This window comes from Oncorhynchus nerka, linkage group LG24, assembly GCF_034236695.1.
Source record: "Oncorhynchus nerka isolate Pitt River linkage group LG24, Oner_Uvic_2.0, whole genome shotgun sequence".
Lineage (NCBI taxonomy): Eukaryota > Metazoa > Chordata > Actinopteri > Salmoniformes > Salmonidae > Oncorhynchus > Oncorhynchus nerka.
This window is the reverse complement of record NC_088419.1, coordinates 37,169,194-37,186,685: the sequence shown is the minus strand read 5'-3', so window position 1 is coordinate 37,186,685 and position 17,492 is coordinate 37,169,194. Positions and strand designations below refer to the sequence as shown.

At 42.7% G+C, this 17,492-nt stretch overlaps 2 protein-coding genes across 2 annotated transcripts in view; both read right to left on the bottom strand.

Moving 5' to 3' along the window:
* Positions 1 to 343: 343 nt before the first annotated feature.
* On the bottom strand, positions 344 to 10,589 carry LOC115107934 (serine/threonine-protein phosphatase PP1-beta catalytic subunit-like). The gene is made up of 8 exons (XM_029631713.2): positions 9,904 to 10,589; positions 2,605 to 2,736; positions 1,861 to 2,091; positions 1,135 to 1,239; positions 990 to 1,061; positions 767 to 918; positions 546 to 680; positions 344 to 460 (listed from the first exon to the last, which is right to left on the bottom strand). Exons 1-8 carry the CDS (start codon positions 9,953 to 9,955, stop codon positions 356 to 358), a joined length of 984 nt encoding a protein of 327 aa, XP_029487573.1. The 5' UTR covers positions 9,956 to 10,589; the 3' UTR covers positions 344 to 355.
* An 18-nt stretch (positions 10,590 to 10,607) lies between these two features.
* The window catches only part of LOC115107933 (phospholipase B1, membrane-associated), a 30,434-nt gene continuing 23,549 nt past the window's right edge, over positions 10,608 to 17,492 (bottom strand). The window contains exons 33-42 of the mRNA XM_029631712.2: positions 17,309 to 17,411; positions 17,038 to 17,089; positions 16,695 to 16,775; positions 16,502 to 16,567; positions 16,276 to 16,370; positions 16,076 to 16,157; positions 15,749 to 15,853; positions 15,549 to 15,644; positions 15,059 to 15,133; positions 10,608 to 10,874 (exon numbers count right to left, since the gene is read on the bottom strand). Of these exons, the coding sequence (XP_029487572.2) occupies positions 10,608 to 10,874; positions 15,059 to 15,133; positions 15,549 to 15,644; positions 15,749 to 15,853; positions 16,076 to 16,157; positions 16,276 to 16,370; positions 16,502 to 16,567; positions 16,695 to 16,775; positions 17,038 to 17,089; positions 17,309 to 17,411 (1,022 nt within the window). The remainder of the gene's footprint in view (positions 10,875 to 15,058; positions 15,134 to 15,548; positions 15,645 to 15,748; positions 15,854 to 16,075; positions 16,158 to 16,275; positions 16,371 to 16,501; positions 16,568 to 16,694; positions 16,776 to 17,037; positions 17,090 to 17,308; positions 17,412 to 17,492) is intronic.

Below are 17,492 nucleotides of genomic sequence, written 5' to 3'. Positions count from 1 at the left end.
GCAAGGGTCTGGAAGAGTTAACGTTGGCTGGGGGTAAAGAACCCACCTCACTCAAATAAAAAGCTATACTTTTTACTATGTTTGAAGGCAGAAAAGCAGCGGTTCCAAATGTGTTGCCCCTTTCCACAAAAGGTTTGTATCGTATTGCTGCACCTTAACCTGAGCAACACATTTCATAGCATTGAAAAACCACAAAGTCACCTACATTATGAATAAAAAAAAAGTTCACAGCAAATATTTTATGTTTTACACATATATGAAAGAGGTGAGTGGGGGTCAGGGGGGGCTAGAGCGCTTCCTATAGATGGGAGGGAGGGGACAGCAGGGGAAAGGATGCGTGACGGGGGGCAGACGCTCACCTCTTCTTGGGGGCTTGGGCAGTACGGGGCGGGGTTACGGGGCGTCCCGAGTTCACCCCTCCATACTGGTACTTAGCTTTTTTCTCTGACGGCTTCAAAATCTGAGAGAGAAAGTATTAATACTCAGTTTGTTTCCAGCATTGGGAGACTCATCCACAGTAAGTGTGTTTACGTGCGAGTTCTCACCTGAAAGGAACACATGAGGGACTCGTCAACGCTCATCATGCCCCCAGCGTTATCAAACTCCCCGCAGTAGTTGGGAGCCGAGAACAGCGTCACCAGCTGCCGTTTGGCAAAAAACTCATAGCCGTCCTCAACAACCTTCCAGTACAGAACAACACATGAGTTAATGAACCTTCTTTAGAGATGCATCCAAATGAACATAGCCCTCATACATTAGGCTCTACCTGGTGGGCTCTGCAGATGAGGTCCAGGTCGTGGCGGTTGAGGAACTTGCTGACCACGTCAGCCCCAAAGGTGAAGGAGACGCCCCGGTCGTTTTCCCCCCAGCCCTGCACGTCTTTGTCTGGATCCGACCACAGCAGATCACACAGCAGTCCTAGCACAGAGAGAGTGCAGTCAGAGCCACCACAAATACGGCACATGTACCACACACACACGTTTACACACCTGTGTCAGGGACATCGGTTGGCCTCATGATGCGTCGAATTTGCTCCATGGACTGTAGATCAGGAGAGAGACCTGAGGAAGAGGGATGATTGTGAATTAAAAATATTAATAGAAAAATAATTGATAGAAAAGCACCCACGAATACCTCCATGGCAGCAGAAGATCTTCTCATCGATTATAGCGGCGATGGGCAGACAGTTGAAGCAATCTGTGAAGGTCTTCCACAGCTTTATGTTGAATCTGCGTTTGCCTGGGGAACACAACATAGAAAGACATGGAATTACACAGAGTATATAAAACATTAAGAACACCTGCTCTTTCCATGACACCAGGTGAAAGCTATGATCCCTTACTGATGTCACTTGTTAAATCCACTTCAAATCAATATAGATGAACAGTATGAGCGTAGCTTTTTGTTTTTAGCCTAGAGACAATTGAGACTGGATTGTTTGTGCCTTTGAATTGGGTATGGTAGGTTCCAGGCTCACCGGTTTGATTATGTCAACACTGCTGGGTTTATAACGCTCAACAGTTTCTCGTGTGTATCAAGAATGGTCCACCACCCCAAAGATATCCAGCCAACTTGACACAACTGTGGGAAGCATTGGAGTCAACATGCGCCAGCATCCCTGTGGAACACTTTCAACACCTTGTAGAGTCCATGCCCAGATGAAGAGACTGTTCTGAGGTGGTGCAACTCAATATTAGGAAGGTGTTCCTAATTTTTGGTATACTCAGTAGAGAACACAAAACCATTGCCATTATGAATTCCATTTGTGTGTTGGCCCTTTCCACAAAAAGTGCCGCAGACACAGAAAGATAACCGATTCAGCGTGTGTATGTGTGTGAGAGACACTGCTTCCTGTCTTACACTCATCATAGAAACCGTAGATGCGGTTGATGGAAGCACACTCGTGGTTGCCTCTGAGTAGGAAGAAGTTCTCGGGGTATTTGATCTTGTAGGCCAGCAGTAGACAGATGGTCTCCAGGGACTGCTTGCCTCGGTCCACGTAGTCTCCCAGGAACAGGTAGTTAGCCTCCGGCGGGAAGCCCCCGTACTCAAAGAGCCGCAGCAGGTCTGTGTACTGGCCATGGATATCACCTAGTGGGAGAACGAGAGCAGAGAGGTTATGAGACAACCATTATTTTAGGTTTTCTTTAACCAGGGTAGTCACATTGAGATTGACATAGCCTGGACAATTGGCAGGAGTGGAGAGTGAGCTTGATCCAGATTGTCCTTGCTGGAAGGGAGATGGCCACATCCTGCAGAGTAGCATACACTTGAGGGAGACACATACCACTTACATCCTAAATACCAGGGTTAGAAATCCTACTGCTCTACTTACTGAGCTAGGCCTATGTCTCTCCAATGTGTTATCCTATCCTCTCCTTTCTCTCTGACATGTTGGTTTAAAGACAACTGTGTGTGGGCGAGGATGCCCTTTTCACGTTCATGTAAATTCACAAACATTAGGCCTATGTCTTTATTCAGACAGCTGATATTTTTCTAACCCTGGTATTTCTCATATGCTATTTGTCCTCTCAGGGGGAAAGAGAGGGCCCAGGAGTAAGGATATAGCAGTAGGAAGGAAGAGGAATAATTCATTGTACTGACCGCAGATTTTGAGCGGAGCCTCCAGCTCCAGTAGAATGGGCTGACTGAGGAAGATCTCCCGGGACTTGATGCACAACCCCCGCACCTCCGCCTCTGTCATCTGGACTATCTTCCCTGGACGACATCCTCGCACTTGAGAGAAAGATAGGGCTATCAATCACAACCACGAGTCATGACCCTTCTCTCCATTTTAAATCGTGCTGGCTTTAAATGTGTAATGTGCTTTTCATTGTCTTCAAACCAGTGCAGAATATGCAACCACTTAAAGTGGCGTGTTCGCCCCACCTGTTTCGTTAAACAGCTGAGGGACAGGGCTGGAGAAGTGTAACCAGTCAAATTCATAGACAGTAGGGCTTTCCCGACTAAAAAACATCTTGTCGACATGTTTTTAAAAAGAACAGACGACGACACATGTACTACCGTTCAAAAGTTTGGAGTCACTTAGAAATGTTCTTGTTTTCCATGGAAACATACATTAAAATAGTTGCAAAATGAATAGGAAATATAGTCAAGACATTGGCAAGGTTATAAACAATGATTTTTAATTGAAATTGTGTCCTTCAAACTTTTCTTTTGCCAAAGAATTGTCCATTTGCAGGAATTACAGCCTTGTAGACCTTTGGCATTCTAGTTGTCAATTTGTTGAGGTAATCTGAAGATATTTCACCCTATGCTTTCTGAAGCACCTCCCACAAATTGGCTTGATGGGCACTTCTTACGTAACATACTGCTCCCAAGCTCAATAGGGTTGAGATCCGGTGACAATAATGGAGTGGCCAGCACAGACAGAATACCAGCTGACGGCTTCTTCCCTAAATAGTTCCTGCATAGTTTGGAGCAGTTTTGGGTCATTGTCCTGTTGAAGGAGGAAATTGGCTCAAATTAAGCGCCGTCCACAAGGTATGGCATGGCGTTGCAAAATGGAATGTTACCCTTCCTTCAAGATCCCTTTTACCCTGTACAAATCTCCCCTTCACCACCGTACAAAGCACCCCCAGACCATCACATTGCCTCCACCATGCTTGACAGATGGGGTCAAGCACTGCTCCAGCAACTTTTCCTTTTTTCTGCATCCCACGAATGTTCTTCTTTGTGATCCGAACACCTCAAACTTAAATAAGTCTGTCCATAACACTTTTTTCCAATCTTCCTCTGTCCAGTGTCTGTTCTTTTGCCCATCTTAATCTTTTCTCTTTATTGGCCAGACTGAGATAAGGCTTTTCTTTGCAACTCCCGCGGGGTCGCCTCTTCACTGTTGACATTGAGACTGGTGTTTTGCGAGTACTATTTAATGAAGCTGCCAGTTGAGGACTTGTCTGTTTCTCAAACTAGGCACAAATGTACTTGTCCTCTTGCTCAGTTGAGCACCGGGGCCTCCTGGATTCAAACCAGTGTCTGTAGTGACGGCTCTAGCACTGAGATGCAGTGCCTTACACCGCTGCGCCACTTGGGAGCCCACAAATAGTTTGGCTAATACTTTTCAGGGAGTCACTGGGTGACTTAGGCAAGCTCCCTGCTAGTGGTCTGGATGGAATTGAGTTGGGATTAAGGATGTCAATTTTGCTGCTGAGCAAACAAATTTCCGTGCCGAGTAACTGACCCTCATTGTCAGAATTGTTTTTCTTTTTTAAAATGACATGACCAACAGAAAATACTATGTATGCATACAAGGAACTGACATTTTTCAATAAGAGCTTAATGGAAACATGCAACAACAGCAAGCCTGTCGTCAGCTAATAAAATGTTATTTTCAAATATTTGCATGAAAAAAACAATTCTAAACAGCGCACCTAATGTGAGGAGTTCCATATGTGACAGATAAAAATCTCTTTTAGATACTTAAAAAGAGGGGGAATCTAATAGCAACCACTTGGATGGGTTGCTAATATGACTAGGATTGTACATTTGGCTTCTGGAAAAACAAAGAAAGTTGATATAAAAACCAATAGAACAGGAGAGAAAGGTTGGTTAATGGCACAATGAAGTCCTTATGAAATAATTGCCTCCATGTTTCTATAGTGAGATTTTGGCTAGGCTACCTTTGAAGCAAGGTAAGAAATGATGCTAAGCTACAGAACTGTTTTGCTAGCACAGACTGGAATATGTTTTGGGATTCCTCGATAGGCACCGCATCGATTATATGCAACGCAGGACACGCTAGATAAACTAGTAATATCATCAACCATGTGTAGTTAACTAGTGATTATGATTGATTGATTGTTTTTTATAAGATAAGTTTAATGCTAGCTAGCAACTTACCTTGGCTTCTACTGCATTCGCATAACAGGCAGGCTCCTTGTGGAGTGCAATGTAATCAGGTGGTTAGAGCGTTGGACTAGTTAACTGTAAGGTTGCAAGATTGAATCCCCCGAGCTGACAAGGTAAACATCTGTCGTTCACATTAGCTTTTTTACATGGCACATATTGCACTTTTACTTTCTCCTCCAACACTGTGTTTTTGTATTATTTAAACTAAATTAAACATGTTTCATTATTTATTTGAGGCTACGTTGATTTTATGTATTATATTAAGTTAAAATAATTCATTGTTCATTCAGTATTGTTGTAATTGTCTTTTACATATACATATATATATATATATATATATATATCGGCTGATTTAATCGCCTTTTTTGGTCCTCCAGTAATCCGTATCGGCGTTGAAAACTCATAATCGGTCGACCTCTAGTATGTACGTACGGTCACTGTGGGGACGATGTCATCGATGCACTTATTGATGAAGCCAATGACTGATGTGGTGTACTAAACCTCTCCATGTCCGAGTCTGTAATACCAACATGTTTTAAGCAGACCATCATTGTGCCTGTGCTAGAGGTCGACCGATTAATCGGAATGGCTTATTAATTAGGGCCGATTTTAAGTTTTCATAACAATCGGAAATTTGTATTTTTGGACACTGATTTAGTCACCTTTATTTAACTAGGCAAGTCAGTTAAGAACACATTCTTATTTTCAATGACGGCCTAGGAACGGTGTGTTAACTGCCTCCTTCAGGGGCAGAACGACAGATGTTTACCTTGTCAGCTCGGGGGATTCAATCTTGCAACCTTACAGTTAACTAGTCCAACGCTCTAACAACCTGATTACATTGCACTCCACAAGGAGCCTACCTGTTATGCGAATGTAGTAGAAGCCAAGGTAAGTTGCTAGCTAGCATTAAACTTATCTTATAAAAAACAATCAATCAATCATAATCACTAGTTAACTACACATGGTTGATGATATTACTAGTTTATCTAGCGTGTCCTGCGTTGCATATAATCGATGCGGTGCGTATCGTTGCTCCAATGTGTAACTAACCATAAACATCAATGCCTTTCTTAAAATCAATACACAGAAGTATATATTTTTTAAACCTGCATTTTTAGCTAAAAGAAATCCATGTTAGCAGGCAATATTAACCAGGTGAAATTGTGTCACTTCTCTTGCGTTCATTGCACGCAGAGTCAGTGTATATGCAAGTGTTTGGGCCACCTGCCAGAATTTTACGTAATTATGACATAACATTGAAGGTTGTGCAATGTAACAGGAATATTTAGACTTATGGATGCCACCCCGTTAGATAAAATACGGAACGGTTCCGTCTTTCACTGAAAGAATAAACGTCTTGTTTTCGAGATGATAGTTTCCGGATTCGACCATATTAATGACTTAAGGCTCGTATTTCTGTGTGTTATCATGTTATAACTAAGTCTATGATTTGATAGAGCAGTCTGACTGAGCGATGGTAGGCACCAGCAGGCTCGTAAGCATTCATTCAAACAGCACTTTCGTGCGTTTCGCCAGCAGCTCAGTTGTGCTTCAAGCATTGCGCTGTTTATGACTTCAAGCCTATCAACTCCCGAGATTAGGCAGGTGTAACCGATGTGAAATGGCCAGCTAGTTAGCGGGGTGCGCGCTAATAGCGTTTCAAACGTCACTCGCTCTGAGACTTGGGAGTGGTTGTTCCCCTTGCTCTGCATGGGTAACACTGCTTCAAGGGTGGCTGCTGTCGATGTGTTCCTGGTTCGAGCCCAGGTAGGAGCGAGGAGAGGGACGGAAGCTATACTGTTACACTGGCAATACTAAAGTGCCTATAAGAACGATTTCTTTATATATATATATATAAAGAAATCGTCAGATTAATCGGTATAGGCTGTTTTTGGTCCTCCAATAATCGGTATCGGCGTTGAAAAATCATAAATCGGTCAACCTCTAGCCTGTGCCCAAGAACACTAAGGTAACCTGCCTAATGGACTACCGACCCATAGCACTCACGTCTGTAGCCATGAGGTGCTTTGAAAGGTTGGTCATGGCTCACATCAACACCATTATCACAGAAACCCTAGACCCACTCCAATTTGCATACCACTCCAACAGATCAGAACACCTCCCTCTGCAACTGGATTCTAGACTTACTGACGGGCCACCCCCAGCTGGTAAGGGTAGGTAACAACATATGCGCCACGCTGATCCTCAACACAGGGGCCCCTTAAGGGTGCGTGCTCAGTGCCCTTCTGTACTCCATGTTTACTCATGACTGCACGGCCAGGCACAACACCATCATTAAGTTTGCCGATGACACAACAGTGGTAGACCTGATCACTGACAACGATGAGACAGCCTATAGGGAGGTCAGAGACCAGGTCGTGTGGTGCCAGGACAACAAGTTCTACCTCAACATGATCAAGATAAAGGAGATGATTGTGGACTACAGGGGAAAAAAAGACCAGAAACACCCCCATTCTCATCGACGGGGCTGCAGTGGAGCAGGGTTAAGAGCTTCAAGTTCCTTGGTGTCCAAGCACACCAAGACAGTCGTGAAGAGGGCACGACAAAACCTATTCCCCCTCAGGAGACTGAAAAGATTTGGCATGAGTTCTCAAATCCTCAAAAGGTTCTACCATCGAGAGCATCCTGACTGGTTGCATCCCTGCCTGGTATGGCAACTGCTCGGGTTCCGACCCCAAGGCACTACAAGAGGGTAGTGCGAACGGCCCAGTACATCACTGGGGCCAAGCTTCCTGCCATCCAGGACCTCTATACCAGGCGGTCAGAGGAAGGCCCTAAAAAGATTCCAGCCACCCTAGTCATAGACTGTTCTCTCTGCTACCGCACGGCAAACAGTACCGGAGAACCAAGTCTAGGTCCAATAGGCTTCTTAACAACAGAGAGTAGCTGTTATCTATGCATAGTCACTTTAATAACTCTATCTACATGTACATATGACCTCAACTAACCAGTGCCCCCCTGTATATAGTCTTGCTATCGTTATTTTACTGCTGCTCTTTAATTACTTGTTACTTTTAGTTCTTATTCTTATATATATTTTTAAACTGCATTGTTGGTTAGCGGCTCGTAAGTAAGCAGTTGTATTCGGCTCATGTGACTAATAACATTTGATTTTACTTTAAATGTCTCATTATTTGAAATAAGTAAAACGATTGGGTTTCAAACAATTATACTGCCTCAAGCTCACATTGCAAAGTGGTGGGTGACTCGTTGATAGCCTGCCTACCGTTGACTATAGCCTATGCACTCGATTGGGGAACGGGAGGTGAGCTAGTTGAGACTGTGCTGCTGCTCCAGTTTCAACTGTTCTGCCTTATTATTATTCGACCATGCTGGTCATTTATGAACATTTGAACATCTTGGCCATTTTCTGTTATCTCTACCCGGCACAGCCAGAAGAGGACTGGCCACCCCACATAGCCTGGTTCCTCTCTAGGTTTCTTCCTAGGTTTTGGCCTTTCTAGGGAGTTTTTCCTAGCCACCGTGCTTTTACACCTGCATTGCTTGCTGTTTGGGGTTTTAGGCTAATAATAGTAACACAATAATACAACACTTTGAGATATCAGCTGATGTACGAAGGGCTATATAAATACATTTGATTTGATTTAGAAATAAAAATAGAAATAAAAATAGCACTTTCCACTCCAGTACCAGCCTTTTTTAGGAGCTGACAGGTGATAGGCTATTCCGTTCCTAAAACTAGGCTCTGTATGCTTTGCAAATGTGACAAATAAGATACATGAAGACCAATGTAATACTACACACACCAATTTTATTCCTCACAATTATGAAAATTAACCGATAGACTGGTAAGCATGACTGGTCAAGTGTATTTTCCAGGGCTAACCAATTAAAGGTTATCCATTAACATCCCTAATTGGGATTTTTCAAAGGCCTGCAATTTCAGTTCAGCAATGTGCTGAACTGAATAAAACAGGTGGTTGTCACTTTTGCTGAGTGTTCCAAGTGGGCCAGTGTCACGAAAAGGTGTTTGATGGCAAAATGTACAGCGTGTAATATCAGGTTGACTGTGGTCTTCAACATCTCAACAATTTATATTAAAAAAGAAATCCAGACAAAACATGCTTTTCATGTAGGCTGAAGTGTGACATCTTCCATAGGTGATTTCAGTACAGAAAATAAAACGCTCAGGTGGGTACATACCAAACCAACATTGAAAGCGGTTTGTAAAATGACTAACTCGCTACAGATGCGAAACTGAGTAGACGTCAATGGCAGGTTAAATCAATGTTGTGACTGCTCTCGAGTTGACGCATACTAGCTAACTCAGGCTTTTCTGTGTTATTGCTACCTATAACGTTACACATAGACATATGACTAAGTTAGAGGCATTCTTACTTCACTAACGTTATAGCCCCTATACAGCCCTGCGTTGAAAACAAATCTGAATCTAACTAGCTTAACTGACTACCTAGCAACACGGACGGAGAGGGGTGTGTGTTCACGCTGGCAAAGCCCCCTCTCATCAAGGTTTAAAAGCTAACACTAGTGCCTAACGAGCAATAAAAATGTGCATACATATATATAAAAAATAACATCCATGTCCTGCGCTAGGCAAAGAGTATCTAACTAGCTAATTTCGTAAACTAGAGTAACGTTTGCTTGCTTGATCATATATCTAACGTTACTGTAACACACCGCGTTAGCTAGCATAACACAAATCAAACGTGACAGGATATATTTATATTCAAACAGATGTTGCTTTTTTTGGCAAATTAACTAACTAGTTACAGTTAAATGGTAGTTACCTAAACAGGGCATAACACAGTTAGCTAAGGCTAAAGTCACTAGTTTGTTGAGCCACTCTCCCAGTCCCACCTTTCTCCTCTGACGCGTTAGCTAGCTAGCAAAGTCAACTGGCGTCACCAAATATGATTTTACATTCGTTCTTCGACACCTGAAAATGACATAAAATTGTTACATCCTTTTTCTTTGCTGTCCCCACCCAGTAACCACACGGTTAATTGCAAAACAAAAACAGCATACCTTCAAGCAATCGAGAGATGATGCTGTCAACGTTGAGGTCGCTTTCCGCCATTTTCTTTGAAACACTAAAAACTACTACGCAGAGAGAACTACGTCGTGCTCACCAGCAGAGGGCGTGGTCTACTACTGTACAAACGGTGTAAATTTATTTTGGTTCACTCAGGCTTTCTGTATTTTGGCAAAGATTTGTAACCAGCAGTACGGTACGAGCTTTTTTTAAATCGTATTTGGGGGTACAAAACATTTTGCAGGTAGCTTTCCTTACCCTTCATTGAAGCTGACCTGCCTGCAAACAAAGTACATTCTAAGTTTATTAACATAATTTGGGGATATCCATTACTTTTATTGTAACCCCTCTAGCATAGCTCTATCAAATATTAACATGGTGAGGCAACTTGTTGTGTACCCTCAATAAAATACCACCCTTTCTCCCTTTGTTAATCTCCATGGACAATGGCTCCAACTTCTATTGCAAATGGGCTTGGGTTACGCTGACCTATTCATCCTGGTAATTCATAGGGGCTCACATGATGCAATTGAATGCCAACATTTCTCTTGAAATACCCAATGACATAGTTACTGACAATTTAACAATTTCGGTTGATACAAAGCTAAATGATTGTCCATGCCACCTACATGCGTTTGACACTGTATTTCCACATTCAAACTAGAAAAAAGTATTTGTTATCTGTTGCTGAATATCATTAGAAACCAGTTCCTTTCATCTCAACCTCTTTCTCTCCCATTTTCCTCTTATTCCGCCGTTCTCTGCAGGACATGAGTAGCCATGTGATTCCCCAGCCGATCAGTAAGCCAGTGACGCCCAGCAACACGGGCACCCACACAGGTATGGAGGAGTCACACCGGAGCACAGGGCTGGGGGTGGTGGTGTTAGTGACTGGGACAGGGGTGGTGGTGGTAACAGGTGGACTCGGGAGGCTATTGACCTTAGTGAAGATGAAGGGTTGATCCTAAAGGAGAGAGCAAATTTCAGTTCAGGGGAAACTAACCTGAGCATAGATCTTCTTCTTAGACATTGTAAGAAATAGCTTTCAGTAGGTGATATGACTAAAATGGTCTACTGCTCAACCAACATTTACATTTACATTTACATTTAAGTCATTTAGCAGACGCTCTTATCCAGAGCGACTTACAACACACTCGACAACCCACACGTACTGTCAAGTAAGCCGACAACTGACTCACTGATTGCCAATTCAGCCAACACCTGATCAACCCTGCTAAAAAAAACAGCATAGACCAGCATGCATTTCAAGCTGGTCCTTGCTTGTCTATGCTGGTCCATATTGGCCTATGCTGGTCAAGCTGCTCTGACCAGCATGGTCTAGCTCAGGGATGGGCAACTTTGATTGGGGTGGGGGCCACAAAAAAATCTGAACTCATCATAAGGGGCTCCACTCTTGACATCGGAGATAAGTTTTAGATTTAATTTCCTGCCATTCTTGTTTGCTATGGGCTGTAAGGAAATGTTGCAATGTTAAAGCAAGTTTGCTTCAATTCTGCACATTTTGCCATGGGGTGGAGAGAAGATATTGAAATTTTATAATTCATTTCATGCAATTCTACTCATTTTGCCATGTGGCAGGGGACAAAATAGCAGTTTAACAGCTAATTTCCTGCAATTCTACACATTTTGCTCTGACAGTTACTGACATAACAAGAGAAAACTGCTGATGCACAACCAGATTTTGAAATTGTACTTTGAGTATTTTACTATTCTAACACTCAACAGTAAGTTCAAATCAAATCAAAGTTTATTTGTCACGTGCACCGAATACAGCAGGTATTACAGTGAAATGCTTACTTACAGGCTCTAACCAATAGTGCAAAAAAGGTATTAGGTATTAGGTGAACAATAGGTAAGTAAAGAAATGCAAACAACAGTAAAAAGACAGTGAAAAATAACAGTAGCGAGGCTATAAAAGTAGCGAGGCTACATACATACCAGTTAGTCAGACTGATTGAGGTAGTATGTACATGTAGATATGGTTAAAGGGACTATGCATATATGATGAACAGAGAGTAGTAGTAGCGTAAAAGAGGGGTTGGCGGGTGGTGGGTGGCAGAACATAATGCAGATAGCCCGGTTAGCCAATGTGCGGGAGCACTGGTTGGTCAGGCCAATTGAGGTAGTATGTACATGAATGTATAGTTAAAGTGACTATGCATATATGATCAAGTTGAGACTGTGAGTAAAAAAATTAATTATATATATGTACAGTGGGGCTAAAAAGTATTTAGTCAGCCACCAATTGTGCAAGTTCTCCCACTTAAAAAGACGAGAGGCCTGTAATTTTCATCGTAGGTACACTTCAACTATGACAGACAAAATGAGGGAAAAAAATCCAGAAAATCACATTATAGGATTTTTAATGAATTTATTTGCAAATTATGGTGGAAAATAAGTATTTAACTTATAAGTAAGTAACCCGTGGTCCTCATGAGAGCCAGTTTCATCATAGTGCTTGAGGGTTTTTGCGACTGCACTTGAAGAAACTTTCAAAATTCTTGTAATTTTCCAGGTTGACTGACCTTCATGTTTTAAAGTAACGATGGACTGTTGTTTCTCTTTGCTTATTTGAGCTGCTCTTGCCATAATATAGACTTGGTCTTTTACCTAAATAGCGCTATCTTCTGTATACCACCCCTAACTTGTCACGACACAACTGATTGGCTCAAACGCATTAAGAAGGAAAGACATTCCACAAATTAATTTTTAACAAGGCACACCTGTTAATTGAAATGCATTCCAGGTGACTACCTCATGAAGCTCGTTGAGAGAATGCCAAGCATGTGCAAATCTGTCATCAAGGCAAATGGTGGCTACTTTGAAGAATCTCAAATATAAAATATTATTATTTCATATGTGTTATTTCATAGATTTGATGTCTTCACTATTATTCTACAATATAGAAAATAGTAATAATGAAGAAAAACCCATGAATGAGTAGGTGTGTCCAAATTTTTGACTGGTACTGTATATATATTTAGATTTTTTTGGGGGGGGATTTATCCGTGGCCAACAAAAGTTGCCCATCCCTAGTCTAGCTGGTCAAGCTGGTCTGACCAGCAGGGTCTAGCTGGTTCATAGATTGTATATATACTGTAAATGGATAAAGCCATTGATCACGTGACACCATTCATTCCTATGTGAAGACTCAATAGCGCATATGAAGCCAAGGGGAAGATCTAAATTGCATACTCGTTGCATCCTCTCTCCTCGTATCGTTCTAAAAACAAATTGGAGGAGAAGGTCAGGGGAGAGGGACCTCTGTCTTTCTCATCTAATGTGTTTTGAGTAGGAGACGAGGAGACAGGATGCGTGCAGTATGCCCTTGAGATCTTCCCATAGAAGTAGATTTTTAGCTAAATAAGATAGTGTCTCATAGAGACATAACATGTGCAGATTGAGCTAGTCCAGGAAGTAACGTTGCAGGCTAGGTCAGTGCTGCCCCCTCTCATTGAGGATCGCAAGTTGAAGGCCGACCGGGCCGACTGCGGTACTGCAGGTTGCTGGTAGAATCTAAATTATATTTTCTGGTTTCCTGGTTGTTAAAATTCCTATTGTTAATTTTATTTCAGTTTATTTGGCAAAACAAGCAGTCATTGTGTAGAGAATTGTACCATCTAAACCGGTGTGAAATATATTTTCCATATCCACAAATATTTTCTTTTCAGCTGTTTGAAGCTGGTGTACAAAACCGAAAATAAAAGATGCAAAAATGAAACTTAAGAACGGGAAGCATAGAAATAGCGCACATAGAACATATCCACCGCTTCTTAGACTCGCTTTCAATGTCAAAGACAGATCTATAACTCACATTTCTATGTGAATTTGGTCGGGTCACCTAAAAAGTTACATATTGTAGCTTTAATTTTAAATAATTGGTTCAAGGACATACACTATATATACAAAAGTATCTAGACACTCCTTGAAATTAGTGGATTTGGCTATTTTGGCAAAACCGTTGCTGAAATGTGTATAAAATCAAGCACACAGCCATGCAATCTCCATCCTTACTGAAGAGCTCAGTGACTTTCAACATGGTACCGTCATAGGATGCCACCTTTCCAACAAGTCAGTTCATGACATTTCTGTCCTGCTAGAGCTACTCCGGTCAACCGTAAGTGCTGTTATTGTGAAGTAGAAACGTATAGGAGCAACAATGGCTCAGTTACGAAGTGGTAGGCCACAGAAGCTCACAGAACAGGGCCGCCAAGTGCTGAAGCGCACAGCGCTTAAAAATCATCTGTCTTTGGTTGCAACACTCACTACAGAGTTCCAAGCTTCACCATCTGGCAGTCCGACGGACAAATATGGGTTTGGCGATGCCAGGAAAACACTACCTGCCCGAATGCATAGTGCCAACTGTAAAGTTTGGCGGAGGAGGAATAATGGTCTGGGGCTGGTTTTCCTGGTTCGGGCTAGGCCCCTTAGTTCCAGTCTAGGAAAATCTTAACGCTTCATCATACAATGACATTCTAGACTATTCTGTGCTTCCAACTTTGTGGCAACAGTTTGGGGAAGGCCCTTTCCTGTTTCAGCATGACAATGCCCACATGCACAAAGCGAGGTCCATACAGAAATGGTTTGTTGGAATCGGTGTAGAAGAACTTGACTGGCCTGCACAAAGGCCTGACCTCAACTACATCGAACAATTGGGATGAATTGGAACACCATCCGCGAGCCAAGCCTAATTGCCCAACCTTACTAATGCGCTTATGGCTGAATGGAAGCAAGTTCCCACAGCAATGTTCCCACATCTAGTAGAAAGTCTTCCCAGAAGAGTGGACACTGTTATAGCAGCAAAGGGGGGACAAACTCCATATTAATGCCCGTGATTTTGGAATGAGAAGTTGGACAAGCAGGTGTCCACATACTTTTGGTCGTGTATTGCACAGCTGGTCTAATAGAAGCAAGTATTGGCACCACGAATGTCTAACAAAGAACACAACAGCCTGTGGTCGCCCTTGAACTTCTGGGCTTCTATGAGAGGGGGCAGTCATTGTCACCAAGGCTGGTCACCAGCGAAACCAGTACTAGTCACCAGCATATGCTGGTCTATGCAGTTTTTTCAGCAGGCAAACTTTTCCCCAATAAATGTTGTGTTCATGTCATGTGCATTCAGCATACCTCAGAGGGGCAGTTGATCTTGGTGCGGTCGTATGTGAAGTTGTTGTAGCCCTGCTTCATGCCTACCGGCTCCAACTGTAAAAACAAAACAATAACGTTGTCAGACCACAAACCTGTATGCCTGGAAATACACTGACCATAGAGCTCATGTGTTTTGAGTTAAGCTTCAGAGGGGCAGGTAGCCTAGTGGTTAGAGCGTTGGACGAGTAACTGAAAAGTTGCAAGATCGAATCTCCGAGCTGACAAGGTAAAAATCTGTTGTTCTGCCCCTGAACAAGGCAGTTAACCCACTGTTCCTAGGCCGTCATTGAAAATAAGAATTTGTTCTTAAATGACTTGCCTAGTTAAATAAAGGTCAAATAAAAAAGAGTGCTCTCTATGTAGCCTGGTCCCAGATCTGTGGGTGCTGTCTTGAAAATGAACATGGGGAGTTGGCAAGACAGCACAAACAGATCTGGGACCACACTACTCTTTATGTGGCTGTCTTTACCATGTTGTTCCAGAGAGCAATGGCCATCTCAGCGTGTGCTCGCTCACTGATGTGGAAACAGTCCACTGAGAAGAAACTCAGGTCAGGCTTCCCAATCTGAGGAGACAAGAGAACGCAGTGTCAGTGTGTGTGTGTGTGTTTGTGCGGGCTTGCGCATACATGCATGCATGTGTGTGTGTGCGCAGTTAAACCACACTCACCCCAATGAGAGGGACAAATGCGTTTCGTAAGTAGGGTTGAACAACTACAGTGAAGTCCTCTCGCCCATCATAGCGCACCCCAGAGACCAGTCTCTCAGTCTCGATCTGGACAGAAGCACAGAGAGGGTAGAGAGAACAAAGAGACACTGTTAAGTATTGTAGAATTGTGTCGGATTGATCGCATCACATCGAATCCCTGTATCTTTATCTGTGGAGCTTATGTATCTCTGAGTAACACACTTTACATGACACATTGGAACATTGGCAAAGACCCTCCAAATTCCAGATGTTTTAAGACTGGTAGTTCAGACCTTTTTCTGCACTTACCTGGTACTCCTGGTTGATCCGCCTAACCTCTGCAAGCTCAGGAGAATTCTCTTCAGGGTTCAAAAAGCAGGGGCAAGCATTCCTGTGCAAAAACAAAGACACTTGAGAGGAAACATTCTGAATATACACATTCTACCGACATACGATGCAATGGGTGTGGCTGCCGTCTTCGTGGGGGAATGGGGAGGTCCCAAACAAACCTCTGTATGAGGTTGCAGACCAGATCGTTCTTCCTGACACTCCTCAACGGATTCATTTCCAGAACCTCGATAACATTGACCATTACCCTGGGTACCTTAGCGAGAGAGATGGAGGGAGAGAGAAAAGAGGGGTTTAAGATCTTTAGATTCTGCAAATGATCCTTGTTGAGTAAGTACAGGCATTCACCTATAATAGATCTCCATTACCAAGCTGTCCATCACTTACCTCTTTGTACAGCATGTCCAGGCTCAACATCAGATTCTCACTGTAGTTCTTGGGTGTAAGGTTGTTCTGTGCAAAGAAGAGCATACAGTAAATAACACTATTTTTAACCACAGTTCCCCAGTGTGCAACAAAGTTATTAAGATTGTAATACTTTTTTGTGTCTTTTGTTTGACTTTAGGATAAGAATACATACATGGTCCATGCAATAATCACACAGATCCCTGGCACCAACTAATAAGGTCACTAGCTTCCAATCCTGTTCAAAATTCACCTTCTGTGTGGAAGACGAAGGGATACAATGAGAAGAGAGAAAAATAGCTATAGATTATCATACACGTATATAATACAACAATATGGAATTATGATTACTAACTGAGTCCAGTATAACTATTCAACACATTGCAGAGGCTGCGTCCCAAATTGAAACCGATTCTCCATGTGGTGCACTACTTTTGACTAGGGCCCATAGAACTCTGGTCAAAAGTAGAGCACTATGTATGGAACAGGTGCCAATGGGACATAGAACAGAGTCTCACCTTGTCATCTTTCATGGCCTTGATGAGAGCTTGGACTTGGGCTGCGATGTCACTACAAGAGACATTTGTTAAAATGTGGTGTTTATTATGCCTTTATTCAAATGAGAAGAAAAGACAGGAGAAACTAAGGGGGAGGTGATAGGCTAGCAGCCAGAGCTGCTGGAAATGAAAGGATGACACAAAAGAAAAGGAAGGGAAATAGATTGACAGGAAAAAGAGGACAGTGAGTGGACGAGGGAACAGAGAGGTCTAAACTTAGCTCTCTACTCACAAGGCCATGGCTCCAGGCACCGCCATGTTGAAGCCGTTATTCTGCAGAAAGCCCTGACCCTTGGAGAATCCCTGGAGGGAAGGGTTGAATTTCTTCAGGATGTCTGAGAAAGAGAGATGGGAAATACTTATTGGCTTATTCTGGTAAAGCACACAGACATTTCAGTATCAAATGGTCCATTTTA

Excerpts from the sequence above, each read along its gene's own strand:
- LOC115107934 (XM_029631713.2), bottom strand. The coding sequence starts at position 9,955 with ATGGCGGAAAGCGACCTCAACGTTGACAGCATCATCTCTCGATTGCTT. Across the intron at positions 1,240-1,860 it reads CTACGGTTTCTATGATGAGT|GCAAACGCAGATTCAACATA; the intron begins GTAAGACAGGAA and ends TGTGTTCCCCAG. Across the intron at positions 919-989 it reads AACCGATGTCCCTGACACAG|GACTGCTGTGTGATCTGCTG; the intron begins GTGTGTAAACGT and ends TCTCTGTGCTAG.